Source organism: Phyllopteryx taeniolatus, chromosome 6 (genome assembly GCF_024500385.1).
Source record: "Phyllopteryx taeniolatus isolate TA_2022b chromosome 6, UOR_Ptae_1.2, whole genome shotgun sequence".
NCBI classification, from domain to species: Eukaryota; Metazoa; Chordata; class Actinopteri; order Syngnathiformes; family Syngnathidae; genus Phyllopteryx; species Phyllopteryx taeniolatus.
The window spans coordinates 23,339,500-23,356,382 of record NC_084507.1 but is presented as its reverse complement, the minus strand read 5'-3'; the positions used below and the strand labels follow the sequence as shown (position 1 = coordinate 23,356,382).

At 40.9% G+C, this 16,883-nt stretch overlaps 1 protein-coding gene across 1 annotated transcript in view; it reads left to right on the top strand.

Moving 5' to 3' along the window:
* The window catches only part of thsd7ab (thrombospondin, type I, domain containing 7Ab), a 110,174-nt gene extending 93,561 nt beyond the window's left edge, over window positions 1-16,613 (top strand). Inside the window, exons 24-30 of the mRNA XM_061777817.1 lie at window positions 87-267; window positions 4,614-4,787; window positions 6,141-6,239; window positions 7,282-7,364; window positions 7,469-7,682; window positions 8,322-8,409; window positions 11,158-16,613. Of these exons, the coding sequence (XP_061633801.1) occupies window positions 87-267; window positions 4,614-4,787; window positions 6,141-6,239; window positions 7,282-7,364; window positions 7,469-7,682; window positions 8,322-8,409; window positions 11,158-11,251 (933 nt within the window). The 3' untranslated portion in view covers window positions 11,252-16,613. The remainder of the gene's footprint in view (window positions 1-86; window positions 268-4,613; window positions 4,788-6,140; window positions 6,240-7,281; window positions 7,365-7,468; window positions 7,683-8,321; window positions 8,410-11,157) is intronic.
* The last annotated feature ends 270 nt before the right edge of the window (window positions 16,614-16,883 follow it).

Genomic DNA, 16,883 nt, shown 5'->3' with positions numbered 1-16,883 from the left:
ATGGCAGACTTCCTGTGTGTTTACATTGACTGTAACTACAATATGCTGACAGCTGCTGGGCACTCCTGGTCTTGGTGGTCTTTCAGAGCGTGGTGTGCGGTCACGGCACGCGCTACCGGAACCTCACTTGCGTCGTGTCAGACGGCGGCGGCGGCGAGCAGGACAACGGCGGCCAAGTGGACGAGGAGCTGTGCGGTGGTCTGGAGTTGTCCGTGAATGGAGACAAGCGCATCCGGCTGAAGGAGGCATGCACGCTCCCCTGCCCTGGTGAGGATTTCATTCCCGGGTTGTCTAAAATGGATTTTAGATTTACCAGCATGTGTTCAATCAAAGAGAATGGTGGTCGTGGTGGGTATCTTGAAACTGTGAATCTATCTGTACATGGCCTGAATGTGTGTACAGTATTTATTTCTTCTATTTTCTGGGGCGGACAGTGGTAACAGCGTTCAAGAGAGAGCTTGAAACATTCCCCAGAACTGCTTGTTTCCACCACATTTGCACATCTTCCTGCAGAAACATGCACCTGTTGGACTTGAAAGGGTCATGGGGGTATCTTGAAACAAAAAGAAAAGTGTGTATTTTTAATGGGAGTGAGGATAGTCTTCATGGGAGAGCTTGAAACAATCCACAGAGGTTTCCACCACATATACGCAATTGGAAAAAATACACTTTCCCTTTTCACCGAGAGGTTGACGTAAGGTTTAATCATTGATTTTGTTTTCCATTTTTCATTTATTAATGTCAGACAGGCTCTTACACATTTTAAAGTGATCTATAGCTCATAATGTGTGACAGACAATTATTATGAGGATATTCTTAGCCCGGATCAGAATTGACCCGGTACATGCAACGTGTGCACGGAAAATGAACCGTTTGGAAGGGATATAAAGACGATCCAGCAAGGAGCTAATGTTGCAGGAGAATCGTGGAATGCTATTAGCCTACGAGATCACTTTATTTCAGTTGTGCACAGTGAGATGTCATAACTGTGAAAAAAGTGCTGCGATCAATAGCCTGTGTGGGAGAGATGAGAAAGAAACCTGCAAGGTTTATCGTGAGATCAAACTTTTTCAAACGAAAATATCATGCTGAAAGTCCTCCAATTTCAATAAAAAAAAAGACAAAAGTACCGTGAACTAAAAAGATACAAACAGAAAAAAAGCCTCTTCTATTAGCTGCTTTCCAGACCAGCTGGAGCATCTCTGGCAAAGCGTACTTGCTTCAAGTTGTTATTTGTCACTCCCAGTTGACGTTTTTTAACCAAACCACGTATGTTTTTCTAACGAAGGTCTGCGACTGCAGCTTAATGCGAGCATATAACACAAAACGCCATAGATGGGCTAACGAATAGCATCAATGTCGTAGTGTTATAACCCTTCATGCGACAGATATTTGAACACCAACGGTCGAGCAACAAACGCAGTCAGAGAATATAACAATACTCACAGGCATATATTCCCTATCATTTGCGAAAAATGACGAATATTCCGAATATTATTTGTGTTGTTTTTTTTGGGGGGGGGAGGCTGGAACAGATTAATAGTAGTTCCAATCATTTCATTGGGAAAAGATGATTTGATTTGATGATCTCAAAGCGCCGCTGTAGCTATAAATGGCAAAATCAGCGAAACGGATAATTTCGCTGTAGCTTCTTATTTTTTTCCAGCGCTGCATAGCGGAGGGGGGGGGGGGGGGGGGGGGGTTGACAGTATTGGGATTTTCTCCTGGAGAGCTGCTGTCATCTTAACGACAGGCGCCTGTCATGTGTCGGCTTTAGAGGGATCTTTGCTCCTAAAAGCCGGAGCGAACACAGGCGCACTCTTCAAATTTGTTTTGAGCTTTACATCCTCCATCATTGTCTCAGTTAGACAAGGTGGACCGAAGACCCAATTTAGCCCTGTGCCTGATAAGCGCGGTGAATGTTACCACAGTGCAGCTTCCATTTAAGTCGGTGTTGTTCTCTCTCTTTCGTCGGTGTCAGGACTCCCCGAAGGGAAATTAGTGCTAGCTCGCTCTGCCAAAAAGAGCAAACACAAAACTACTACTTCGTTTCCAAAGTCTATTTTAACTCGTCGCAGATTGTTGAGAGTGGTAAAAATAGAGAAAAAAGTAACAATGAACAATATAAACGACAACATCGGCTGCTAAAATGAATCTAGAACATGAAAATCTCTTCTCCTAGTTCTCGTCAGCACTCGAGCGGCATTGAAAAGGAGCTGGAGCATCTGTGCAGGGACCTTTTAGGTCCTTGACACAGCACCGTGAACTAAAAGTTGCTGTCTTTTGCGGCAAAGCGAATCCAGCAAAATCTCTTCTCCTAATTCTAGTCTGCACTCGAGCCACCTAAAGCTCATTCGACACGACACGACACGACACTCTTCTCTTCATTCATCCTAGCACTCATGCAGCATTACAGACCAGCTTGACAAAAATCTTGATGGTCCTTGAACTCAAATCTGCTGTCTTTTCTAGAGAAGCTAATACTCTACGTGAAAGTCTCTTGTCTTGGCTCGAGTCAACACTCCAGATGCATTCTCCACCAACTGAAGCATCTTTACAGAAAACAAGTAACATTCACTAAATGTTACTGTCTTTTAAATGGACTTTTTTTCTGGACTCTTGTCTTAATTCTAGTCAGCACCCAAGCAGCATTCAAGACGAGCTGGACCATCTCAAAGGGTACTGTAAACGAAATGTTGCTGTCTTTGACGTGAATGCTTATGCAAAACAACTACGGACTCTTCTCCTAGTTCTCGTCAGCACTCGAGCGGCATTTGAGACCGGCTGGAGCATCACTACAGGAACCTTTTAGTTTCCTTGAGTTTTAGAGGCGAGACGAGTGTGCCTGCTGGCTAGGAGACGGCGAGACATTTGAGAGAAAATTCAGTTGGATGGGAATTCTGGCACACACACACACACACGTTCGTGCACTCTTGACCCGTGCTCCACTTTCTTTCCCCCCCCTGTTCGTTATTTGACGAGCTGCAATTGTCAAATGTCGTCCAATCCGACCTACGCTGCATCCAGAATCCTTTCTACCTCCTCCTCCTGCTGCTCAAATGAAAATCCAAAGATTCCAAACACGTCTCGCCTCATTCATCCGTTCCCCACGCAGCTCACCTCTGACTGTTGGCACAGTGACGGCGTAGAGGAAATGAATAGATGTGGCTGGAGCCCGTGCGCACAACGCTACGGTCATCGTCGATTATCTGCCATAGATTTGAGCTAATTGATTCTTTTTGCGAGTAGCAAGTTAAAGCCGCCGGGAAATGAAACAATAATTAACCTTCAAAGCAGTTAAGAGGGTGTGAAGAAAAAAAAGTAGCCTGTTAGAACAAGTAATCGTGTTTGCCTCGCAGTGGGTGGAAAATGTCGAGATAAAGATAGCAATGTCAAAAAGTGGTAACAGTCGTAACTGGCATACTTTCCCTTAGACTTTTGGCCTTTCATTAAATCAAACAATAACTTTAATATTCATCTTTCCGTTCAATGTTCGTCCCGAGCAAAAATAATCATCATCATCATGATGATGATGATATGAACTTCTGTGATGAGGATAATCACTGCTGCAGCATGGGGTGACTAACACATGACTGCACAAATTGGGACTGAAAAAGGCAATCAAAATAAAGAAATAACAAAATTGTAATTGTTGTTAAAAGATGAACTGCTAAAAAGAAATACTACATAAATAATACAATTATAAAACGTTTAGTCCTTTGATGTGTATAATGATTAACGTGAATAGTATACCATCCAGTGATTGCATGAACAGTTGACTAAAAACATTTAATAAAATGAAAAATAATAGAACTAAACACATAATTGTAAAAAAAATCATATTAAAATAAAAACATTTTTGTATGAAAAATACCATTTTGAATCCTTGCTGCTGCTTACACTGGCCAATGATATTACAAATAGTGAGTGAAAAAAATGAATTCAACAAATCATTGCAAAAATACATACATGATAAAAATACGCATTGCAAAATAATTCATGTAAAAAAAAAAAAAATGTATTGTACATAAAAATCGAATTGCTAAATTTCTTAAAAATGTCAAATATATAATATTACTGAGCCCATATCACACTCCTAGTAGTCAATAATTTCAAAAATGAGAGGTGTTAAATTTGACCAGCATCCTAAACGTGGCTTCATTAAACCTGCAGATATGTTGGAGGGGGCACGGTGGACCACTGGTTAGCACATCCGCCTCACAGTTCTGGGGACCGGGGTTCAAATCTCGGCCCCGCCTGTGTGGAGTTTGCATGTTCTCCGTGCCTGGGTGGGTTTTCTCCAGGCACTCCGGTTTCCTCCCACATCCCAAAAACATGCGTGCTAGGTTGATTGAAGACTCTAAATTGCCCGTAGGTGTGAATGTTGAGTGCCAATGGTTGTTTCTTTCTATGTGCCCTGCGATTGGCTGGGATAGGCGACCCGCGTGTGGATAAGTGGTAAAGAAAATGAATGGATGGATGTTGGAGGGCGGGGCTTGAAATAGAAATGCAAGCCATCAGACGGCGGAACAGCACATGCCCACTGAAGTGTTGAAATCCCAGATGATTTGAAGTCAAACAATTATCTGGGTGTTTGGTGTTTTTCTTGTCAGGTGAGTGCTACCTCATGGAGTGGTCCGACTGGAGCGCTTGCATCAGCATCTGCGTCAAGGAGGCCGGCGTGGACTTCGGTTCGGTTCGGGTGCGCTCACGAGCCGTGTTGGCCCAAGAGCCTGAGAACCTGCAGCTGTGTCCCGATCAGGCCTGGGAGTCGCGACCCTGCACAGGTACATTAATCACCCCGAAAATGTCTTGCTTGTGCGTGTTCATGGCTTCCTGAGACATTTTTGAGTTCATGTCCAGTATGGAAAATGATTTGAACCCAAACTGGATCACCAAGCGAGGCCCCCGTGCTCCATCCTCACACGACGACAAATACTCATTTCTCACAATTTAGCCTTCTTTATTTATTTGTCAGTCACTGATGGTGTAGCGGTACACTTGTATCATAATCAGAAAGAATGCTTTTGTTTCATAATTGAAATAAAGGGTATCTATCGCATTGCATCGGCCACTGATGGTGCAGTGGTCCACTCGCCTGACTTTGGTGCGGGCAGCGGGGCTTCAGTTCCCACTCGGTGCCGGTGTGAATGCGAGTGCGAATGGTTGTCCGTGTCTATATGTGCCCTGCGACTGACTGGCGACCAGTCCGGGGTGTAGTCCGCCTTTCGCCCGAAGTCAGCTGGGATGGGCTCCGGCACCCCTTGACCCTAACCAGGTGTCGAAGATGGATGGATATTTATTTGTCGGGCATATTTGGTTCAAATTTGGAAGTAACTGGAAAATAAATCTCGAGGACAAGTTCACCTGTTTCTAAAAATGAGCAGGGCCGCTATTAAGCCTACAAGTGTCACTTTCTTTGGAAGACCCAAACCAAAATGGCTGACTTCCTGTATCTTTTCAGGCATGGCGTCTCGAGACTTTTTTGTGGGTCTACTCTTGATTGGCCCGCCTATCGAATGTCATGCTGCTAAGTCCAACTGACTTTGGGGGCTGAATTTTCCAACAACGGTGGGGTTGCTTTTGAGCTCGACCAGAACGAGTTTCCACCCGGATGTCTTTGGAGGGCCCAAACCTAAATGGTCCACTTTCTGTGCCTCTCCAGGCATGACTTCTTGAGACTTTTTTGTGGGCCTTCTCTCGATAGACACGCCTACCACATTTCACGATCCTAATTCAATCTGGCTTAGGGGGCTGAATTTCCCCCCCAAAACGGCGGTGTCATTATCGAGCCCTAGCAGACTCCATTCCCACCAGCATGCGATGCTGAGAGAGACTGAAGTGGCATGAGTCCCTTCAGATGAACGAGAGCCTCGAGATGACGAGCACAGATAGGGGAGCGCGTCTTTTCTTTGTTCAAGGTTAAATTGTTCATTTCCTCCGGCTGAGTCTGCAGAGACGCCGATGCTGATATCCTCTCTCAGCATCCGCCGATAGACGCTCATTAAGCCAAGGCTCTCGGTGAACATTAAAGCACTCCGCTGCACTCTTTTGACATTTACGACCATTACACGGCCACGACTTCACAACTGCTTTGTGATCATTCGTCTTCACATGAATGTTTTTCCTCTTCATTTCAGGAGGCGAATGTTTCCAGTACAAGTGGCTCAGCAGTTTTCGGCCCAACTCCTCGCGACCGCTCTTCTGGTGTCAGCGCTCTGACGGACTCAACGTCAGCGGTAAGAACATTAAAAGTCACTCTCCAATAAACACAAAGTATTAAGAAATTCAACTTTTAACGGTCATAACGTTTGCATCACGGCGGCACTTTTCAACTTAAGAACTCACGACTTAGCCATCACAAGGTGACCAAGCCAAATGCCATTTCCAGGGTGCTCCTTCAAAGACAAACTCGTCCAAGGGATTTTGTCCCATTGCTATCAAATCAGCCCGGTTCACGTTTTTTTTAAATTCAGCTCCCAAAGCTCATTTCAATGAGGAGCGCAAACATTCACAGACATGTCTGTCACAAGTAGAGCCGCAAAAAAAGTCTCAAGAAGTTCTTGCCTGAAAAGACACAGGAAGTCGGCCATTTTGGTTTTTTGGGGGGGGGATTTGCCCCCAAAGGGAGTTTCAATTATGAACGAGAAATGTGGTAGTCAGGTCTATTATCGGGTGTAGTGGACCCACAAGAAAATGTCAAAAGGTCATACCTGAAAAAACATAGTTGCTCCGCCATTTTTGTTTGTTTCCCCCCAAAAAAAACATCCTCTTATAGCGACCCTACTGTTTTGGGAATATTCAGGCCTCAAAGCCAGTTTGGCCTAGCAACATGAAATTGGGTAAACTTGTCTATTACGAGTACACCCACTAAAAAGTCTGAAGAAACCATGCCTGAAAATATACAGAAGGTCTGCCTTTTTGGTTTGAAGCTGTCATTTTAGAGTTAACTTTGGTCATTTCAAGGGGTCATTTTAACCGATTTCTAGGAAACCACATATACCAGACAGCTGGGTGACACGAAGCTGCGAAGAGTTTGCGTTTTTGTCAATGCGTGTGAATGAAGCTTGGAAGCAAACTATGATGCTTGGCCAAAAAAAACTCAAAGTCAAAGCAGGTTTGACTTAGTAACATGAAATTTGGTCGACATGCTCCTGCCCGATGATAGCTGGGATAGGCTCCAGCACGCCCGCGACCCTCGTGAGGGAAATGGATGGATGGATGGATGGATGTCTATCATGTCGCAATTGTGCTTTATTGGATGTTGTTTTGTCCCTTTAGGGGGCTGCCTTCCCGTCACCCCCGTGATGGACGACAGCGGCTGCGACCCGCCGTGTGTCCCGCCGACGTCCTACTGCAGCGAGGTCAGTCCACAGGAAGCGGCAGGAACTAAAAGTTTGGTGTACAAGTTAGAAACACAAAACAGCAACAAAAAAACAATCCATCAGTCCTGTGCTGCCCCTCACAGGCTGGCTTGTGCATGTGCGAGGAAGGCTATACGGAGGTGCTGTCCGCGGGCGGGCTGCTGGACCAGTGCGCTCCCATCCCCGTCCTGGAGATCCCCACAGCGGGAGACAAGAAAGGAGACGTCAAGACCAGCCGCGCCGTCAACCCCACGCTGACCGCCACCGCACAGCCAGGACGCTCCGGACGCACCTGGTACCTGCAGCCCTACGGACCAGGTCTCAATCCTCTTTATTTGTGTTGCGCGACAAACGTGCGGACCAGACTAACAAAGCGAGATGCATGGATAGCTCCTGGTTAGGCGTTAGCTCATGCTTATTTGAAAAAGAATGAATCTTGACAAAACTTTTTGGCTATTTTTTTTCTGTCCTTTTTGTCATCGCAAATAATAACCTATCAAAAGAAACACTAAAAATGTCAACAAAAGAAGAATTTCAAATGTTAAATAATCATTTAATTAAGATATCAAATGTGGTTTATTTCTGAAAAAAATAAATAAGTAATGTTCTGTGAGTAACAAATAAATTAACAAAATATATAATAATAATACATTTTATTGTTTGGTACTTAATAAAAACATATAAAACATATATCAAATAATATTTATCCATTAAAATGCTCATGAAATAAATGCATGATAACAACAAACAATCCCATTAAAAATAACTACAAATAAATAATGAGGCTTTTTTCTTTTTTTTTAAATAAAACTAAATAGTAAAATTGATGTATTTTTTTCCCAATTTAAAATGAATGAATAACAATATACAATGTGATTTGGCCATTCATTGATTTTCTTTAAAAAAAAAAAAGTCGACTAAATAAAAAGCAAAGTAATTACTCCTCTTCCTCCATAGATGGCAAATTGAAGATTTGGGTGTACGGCGTGGCTGCGGGAGCTTTCGTGCTCTTCATCTTCATTGTGTCTATGACCTACCTGGCTTGGTGAGTCTTCCTCCCTCACATCATACTCATACTCCTAATCATCATCATCATGGTCACCTCCCTCTCCGCTCGCCCGTCATCCTCCTCACGCCGAGGGCAGCAGCTACTGCGCCGGGGTGCATCGCTCTCTGGCCTCCCAGGAGCGCCATGCCAACGGGGCGGCCGTGTGGACGGGACAGGAGAACCCTCAAGGGATGGTCTACACCTGTCCCAACTGCCAGGAGCTGGCTCAGAGCAGCAGCAGCAGCTAATGAAAAGAAACCTCCCCTCCTCCCCCCCCAATGACAGCCCCTTGCCCAGCATGCCTTCCTCAAGTGCCTGCCGCCCCTCCCCTCACATCGACCGCCTGATAGCGAAGTCAGCTCGTTGGAGCAGGTGAGGACGTTTAAACGCCTGTAGACCAGTGTGGAAAAGCGAGAAAAGTTCAAAATCCTTGTTATCCCCTCATATAGTCAATATTTAGCTGTATAGTCAGCACTAAGGCTGAGACGATGAATCGAATAATCTGATTACAAAAAGGTGGACGCAAAATCTGCTTCACAGCGATCATCACAGGGATGATTGAACAAACTGTAAGGAAAAAAAAAAAAAAAAAACGTTTTAAGCACATTTGGACGGGTTAGGCGGTTCACAGCCAGCCGACTCTCATTCGCTGATGCCGACTTTATTCACCAGGCCAGACCCCGCCTTTTAAAGCCAGGCACACTCAAAGTGACAAATACTGCAGTAGAACGTGAGTGTACAAAAAAATGTATTTGTGCCGCTCACATGCGCGTTTATTGTGTTTAATAATGCAAAAACAAACATTCACCCAATCGCTCGAATCATCGATGGGATAATCAGGTGAATGCTCAATTCTAAAAACAGCACTTCGTTTTTATGGGTACCAGATTGGTGGAATCCATGCAACACAAATGTCAAGCTATTATCAGAAACTGTGCTTATTAATACGCATTTGTTCAGTAATTTAAACGCTATCTTGACCACCATGTACAGTCCAATAGTTCCGGGCTGGAATTGCAGGTGCCACAAGATGGCGGACTCCACGCAACACAGAAGCAATGAACTTTACTCCTTTTTTATACACTGGTAATGTGTAGTGAAGGTTTAATGCTTTTAGATAGCTGGAAGCGACAGACGGACACATAGCGAGACATATGGCGAGATAGACGGAGAGATGCATAGATAGATGTTGCCTTGCTGCCCTCATGTGGCCGAGTCATGCCATTGCACTCATCTTCTTCCTCTTCATCGTCTACGTTGATTCCATTTTCCAGCAGGGGGCACCATTTTCACATTTGTGGCTTCAATCTGCAAAAAGCTACAAACACTCCTCATTGGCCACTTCAGAAGGTGCACCTGTCCAACCTGTCCAATCTCATTCATGGCGTCCAAAAGGACTGCCTTCATGACGTTCACTTTTGACTGACATGTTTGGAGACTTCGAAAATACTGAATAATCCACCACCAGTGCATCTGTTTTACACCAAAACCAGCAGCAATATACAAATATCGGAAATGATATATAGTAGACATAAAATACAAAAAAAAAGACATAAAAACCAAATTTGGTGTTTGAAAAATAGGAAAACATATTTGGTATTTGTAAAATAGGAAAAAATAAAAACAGATACAAAGAAATAGCTAAAAAATATTGGACTATTTGTTTCTTTAATGATAATAAATTTAAAAAATAAAATATTTTAAATATATTAGGTATAAAAATAGACGGGGGGCATGTGCTTCCCCCCATCTATGTTAAAAATAAATAAGAAAAACGAAAGTCTAAGCAATAATAAATATGAGATATAAGAAAGAAAAATACCATATATAATAATAATCATCATCATGACCATCATAATAATAATAAATAATATATATCAAAGATTAGACAAGAATTACCAAAGAAATTACAAAAACAGACAGAGTGACCAAAAAACAAAAATGGAGAAAAATATCGGGGAATCAATTTTAAAAATGACCCCCAAAAAATACTGTAATCATGAAATAATAACACTAATTTTAATACAAATAATTCTAAATAAAATAAATATATTCGATACAAAATACAGAAATAGATGAAAAAAGGCACATATAAATGGAAATTTTAATGTGAGAAAAAAGGTGACAAAAAAAATACAAAAGCATTATAAATAATATATAGACATCAAATACAAAAGATCTGTAGTAAAAAAAAAAAAAAAAAAAAACAAAGCGGACCGTAAGTGTTAAGTACCGCTTGTCCTCGCTAGGGTGACGGGCGTGCTGGAGCCTATCCCAGCCAACTAAGGGCGAGAGGCAGGGAACACCCTGAACGGGTCGCCAGCCAATCGCAGGGCACATATAATAATAATAATAATCAATAATAATATTGATAAATACCAAATATTGAAAAAAAACTACCAACATATTTCTAAAGACTAAAAAAAAGTATATCATTGGAAAAAAATAGAAATGAGATAATTAGAAATAGATATATATGTAAATAGATTTAAAACATTGCTTGAAATAAAGCACAATGAAATACCAAATGTTAGACAGAAAAATACCAAAATATTTCTTCAACTACAAAAGAATACAAAACTATTACAAAACTACAGGAAGATTTTGGTAGACTATTATAGGTGGTCCAAAAGCTCAAATGCCAATTGCACATACCGCTGTGCAGGCGTAACTAATTATGTGTCCAGTGATTATACGTGCCCGATCCTACTAAGCTGCGTTTCCTTCCGTGTGTGCAAACGGCAGCAAGAAGCCAAAGCGACCGGAGCGAGCGCGGCAGCAGCAGAACAGCCGTCTGAAGCCTCTGACGCTGGCCTACGACGGCGACACGGACATGTAGTCACACACAGCTGCGTGCCGGATGCTTTTTCTTTTGCCCTTTTTTTTTTTCATTTCTTTTTTTACAGCAAGAAGGCGAGACAGAAAAATCCTCTTCGAGCACATCTTTGTTTCAAAAAGTGCTCTCCCCATGCACACTTCTTTCTTTTTTTATTTTTATCGCCTTCATGACCTCTGCAGTGTTGAGTGAAATGTTTTTTTTTTCTCCTGTCATCCCACCCGACCAAGACTTTTTTTTTTTTCCTTCCCCGCTGAGCCGTCTCCGCTGGAGGCTTTACAGGATACGTCGCATCCTCTGTTGCCAAAAAAAGATGAAGAAAAAAACGAAGAGGAGGATGAGGGATGAAGGGGAAGGGGAAGAAAATCTCCATAAAGGGTTTTAGAATTCCTTCCTCCGCCCGAATCCTCGCACTGGACAAAAGAGGGACGCCGCTCTCTCTCTCTCTCTCTCTCTCTCACTCTTTTGTGGTTGTTGTTGGATTGGGGCGGCCGTTGCCATGGAAACTGCGCCTCTCTCTGTTTCTGTCTGTCTCTCGCCTCCACCCTGGCTGTGTTTCAGGCGCTAACGTGCACTATATTAGTGCGGCACATGACTGGTGATGCCATAAAAGAGGACGATACCAGCAAACAAGAAGGGTCAACACAAACACGCGAGGATCACTTGCGAAGGAATTTTAGGGCCACGCTGGAATTCAAAACAAATCCAAAATTGCTATGGTAATAAAATCAGACCCCAGTTGGAATTTTTCAAGAAAATAACCCATGTGACATTTTCTCTAAAAATGTCACTTTTTAATCTTTAAAAAATGGGACATTATTATTATTATTTACGTAAGATCATTTTTACACACACACAAATACTTCTTAAGGGAAAAGATATGACTTAGTTCTGAATATATCTTGACTTTTTTTTTTTTCTTCTCTCGGTTAAAAAAAGTATTTTTCCCCCTAAAATAATACTTTGCTCTTTGCAAGAATTGGGGGGAAAAAGTTTATTCTCATATTTTGCCTCATTTCTTAAAAGAAAAAAACTATTTTCTGACAATGCAACTAATTATCTTTAGAAATAGAAAATATGACTTTTGTGACAGTTTTAGCTTGGACAATATGCAACTTTCTTCTTCTCATCATGCAACTATTTGTCTAAAAAAATCTATGACTTTGTTTCTCCCCAAAAAGATGACTTCTCTCCTGAAAACATGCAACTTTCTCAGAAGCTTACAATGATTCCAATAGGAAGCTATATTCTTTTTCTTTTCGGTGTGGCCCTAATACTCCTTTGTAGATGATAATAAAATAATGTACAGATTTTTTGGAAATGATTGATTTAAAAAAAAGTTATGGTTTGTCGAGGTCCTCTGGTGTGATGATGTTTCTTTCTCCCCAAATGAAACTCAAAGCTCGAACACAGGAAGTAGGACATTTTTATTGGAAGCAGCCATTTCGGGGCCAAGGGTGCGCCTTCATAGATGAACTGCTCCTCCAACTTTTGCCCGATGCCTACCAAATTTGAACCATGTATACAAGATTTCTGTGGGTGTAGCGTGGTGGAAAAGGTTTGACGACTCGCCATAAAAACGGGCAACTAATGACCCAGCTCCCGAAGCCAGTTTCATGTAGCAACATGAAATTTGGTAGTATCATTTTGTCATGAGTAAACCCACATAAAAGTCACAAAAAGCCAGGCTTGATAGCACACAAGTCTGCTACTTTGTTTTGAAGTGACCATTTTAGGGTCAATTTGGCCATTTCCAGGAGTACTCCAAAAACGCCCCCGAAGCCAGTCTAACTTGGGAAGATGAAAATCGGTAGGAATGTCTATCATGAGTAGACCGACAAAAAGGTATCTCAAACCAATGTCCCAAAAGAGAGACAAATCTGCAATTTTGGGTTCAAGTGACTTATTTTAGTGTCAATTTGGCTTTTTGGAAATTCAGCCCTTGAAACCAGTTTCACTTAGCAACATGGAATTTGGTAGACTTGTCTATCATGGGTAGACCCATAAGAAAGTCTCAAGAACCAATGTCTGAAAAGACACAGGAAGTTTGCCACTTTGGTTTGAAGTGACCATTTTAGGGTCAATTTGGCCATTTTCAGTACTTTCACAAGGTTTTGAAAATTCAGCCCCCAACGCCAATTTAACTTAGCAAGATGGAAGTCTGTAGGCATGTCTACCATGAGTAGACCAAGAAAAAAGTCTCAAGAACCAATATCAGAAAAAAAAAAAGACGGGAAGTCTGCCAGTTGGGTTGAAGCGGGCATTTCAGGTCCATTTTTCCCATTTGCGAGGGTCATTTAAAGGCAAGCTCCATCTTAGCTTTGGTCCGATTGCTACCAAATGTGTGGAATTTATACTAGATAGACGGATGACTCGAAATTGTTTGTTTTTGCCATTGCGTGTGGGCGAAGCATAGCTGCCAAGTTTGATGACTCACCATAAAAACCCCAAAAGCCCTTAAGGGACTCTTGGAGCGCCCCCTACTGGCAGACATTATGCAAACGCATTAGCTCCCCACTCCCGACGCTCTTCTCCTGACTTTTCTTTTATCTGCCTTACTGACGATCACTTGCAGTTTTTCTACTCAAAAGGATCCAACTAACATGCAGTCACTAACAAAATAATGACTAATGAACTCATGTGGTTTTCATATATAAGCTTTATTATTATTCATGAGGTGGAAAATAACAAAAATAAGGTTGGTGTGGGAAACTGTTTACTCTGGTAAATTTGTTAAAATAAAAAAAAAGAGCAACTTTTTTATTTTCTTGTTTTCCGTGAAGGGGGAAAAAACATTAAAGGTACGTGTACATTTATTTTGTATTACACAGAAAATGTTTAGTTTCAATATTGCAAAAGTGGCTGTATAATATTTTTTGCTGTCCTGATGCAAGTTCTGTGGTGCAAAAAAAACACAAAAACAACAACAAATGAGCACGAAGAAGAAAAAAGAGAAAAGCTTGTCTTTTTTTGTACAGGTTGTTTGTGTGTGCGGGACGAAAACGCGATAATAAACAAGGGCACGGTGACAACACAACACTCAACACTGTCCTTTCTGTCTTTTATGCAGGATGGAAAAATATCAGATGTAATGCAAAACATTTGGAAAGTCTTTAATACCCCTTCACTATTGTCATGTTATAGTTCTTGTACAAAAGTACGGTGGCCTGGAAGTGCAAAACAGTATAACAAATTGTGAAACACTCTTACATTTCAGGAAACAAATGAACAAAAGCCAAAACACTTTTACAAAAGACGTAACACCCGGAGAGGGAATGTCCCAGTTCACAGACGTTCTCAGAAATCCCATGCCCGTTCTCGGCAAGACCCGCCCCGCTTCAACGTGATTGGCTCCTGCATGAACGACATGCCCATCCCAAATACCGATTGTATATTTTTGGGATATTGGGGCCCTGAACACCGAGCCTGCATAGGCGTTTGATGCTGTATATACAATATATTGTACTTGATCACATTTCTTCAACCATAAAACGATAGATTAAGAGTTAAGGAAGAAGAAGGTTGTTAAAAGTGAGAGGATGCCGGCGAGAATTAATGGGAAAGTGTGGATATATGCAAGGAAGCTGCCGGCTCCATTCATTTGAACGTACCGAGCGAGGGATCTACCTTGTGTACATTCTGGTCACAAGCTGTGCTTTTTCATCGACTGGCACATTATACATTATGAATATAGTTTAGCATTGACGTTAAACAACATTTGATGCTTTACGCACTATTTATATGGCTTGAGCCGAGGCGACGCGGGCACAAACCCGGAAATGTATTTTCACCGTGCGTAGGGGAACACTTCTGTGTATTTTGGTTGAATGGAACAAGGGACGTGAAGACGCCGTACAACGGGGATTCTAATTTTGAATCGGTGGCCGACCGATCGGGAAGGAAACAGTTGCCTAACCACACGTACTACGCCATAGTTCAGTCGGGTGGTTTCCTTGAGCGGCAGATCAGTCAGTCAGCCGAGGCGCGCACACCAAAAGGAGCAGCACAATGTCCATTGAATTCAAGCAAAACAAATTTAATTCTTTACATTCTATTTAATTTCAGTCATTACTGTTTGTTTTTATAAAGTACAATTTTAGAGGGCTATTTTCCTTACACATTTATTTTTTGGGGGAGGGGGGGGGGTGGTGGTTGTGTGAAACGGATTAATGGAATTTTCATTCGATGAATTGAGATACAAGTGGATTTTAGTTACGAGCGGGGTCATGGAAGGAATTTGTATCTTAAGGCACCACTGTATTTGCATTTTTAAATACATTTACAAAAAAATGAAAAGCGCAATTTTCACTTAGCCATGATATCTGACTTTGTGTGGGATTTTGAGGGGGGAAAATATTTAAACCATTTTGAAATCACCAGTAATGTAACAGAATGTTCATGTGATACTTTTAAAGCTTCTTTGTGTGATTGTTTTTGTGTCATCTTTGCTCCTGATTTGTTCTTTGATGCTATTAAAAAAGGTAAAGCGCACTCTTGCAGTGATGTGACACTAATTGAGTTGCAACATTTCTTTTTTTTATGCAGCCGAGTGCTTCCTTTAGCTTAGCAGAGATGCTAATCGCGCTGCATTGGAGTGTGACGTGCTTCCATTTACGAGATTGATTTTGACCTTTTCTCTTATCTTTGCTCTTAGCGCACTTGTTTTTTTTTTGTTTGTTTGTTTTTTTTTATCTCAAAGGTTTTGTCTCGCAACCTGAAAGACAAATTGAACAAAAGATAGCATTGCTTTAAAATGTCCATTGAAAATAATTGTATTATACAAGTGTTAGCAAGTTTGTTATTATTACCTGAAACAAAGATTGTGTTTGTGTTGTGCTACCGGTATATTAATTTGGCTTTTTCATGATGGATGTTTTTTTTTTTTTTTTTTAGATAAGATTGGAGACAAGATAAGACATTATTGATTTACGTGTCGGAGCAGCATCATAGAAGGACGAAAAAAAGGTCATGAGCGTGTTGGTTAAAACAGTTTACATTGAAAACAGAGAGGGGAAAATACAATATAGTGATACAATATACATGTATAGTGAAGAAAATGCATGTATGAATACATATGTATGAGCACCGATAATATGAAAAAATGGTGGAGCAAAAATGTAAATTGCAAATTTATGTCAGTGTATTTAATTTGTATCTTTGTATTTTAGATTTATGTTGAATTGTTTTCTAATTTTATTTAATTTTTGATTTAAAAAATAACAAATTTGCAGTTATTTTTTGTATTTTTATATTTTTATTTTCGATTTATTATTTTTTTGAAATTGTATTTATAGTGATTCTTCATTTATATTCAATATTTTTACAACGTTTTATCTTGATATTAAATGTTTTTTCTATAAATGTTTATACTGTCTGAGCATTTACCTTATTTGTTCTTTTCATCTTACATGCGTTTTTGGTAAATTATTATATGTTCGCTCATACATAATATTGTTGTATTTTTTGTATTTTATTTTAAAATGAATGATATTCTATTTTATTCATTTTACATTTGTAAATCTGTTATCGTAAACTATTTTGACATTGATATTTATAATTATGTTTGTATACCTATTATTAGTGTATTTGGACCTTATTTTGTACAATTTTTTATATATATATTTATTATCATAAT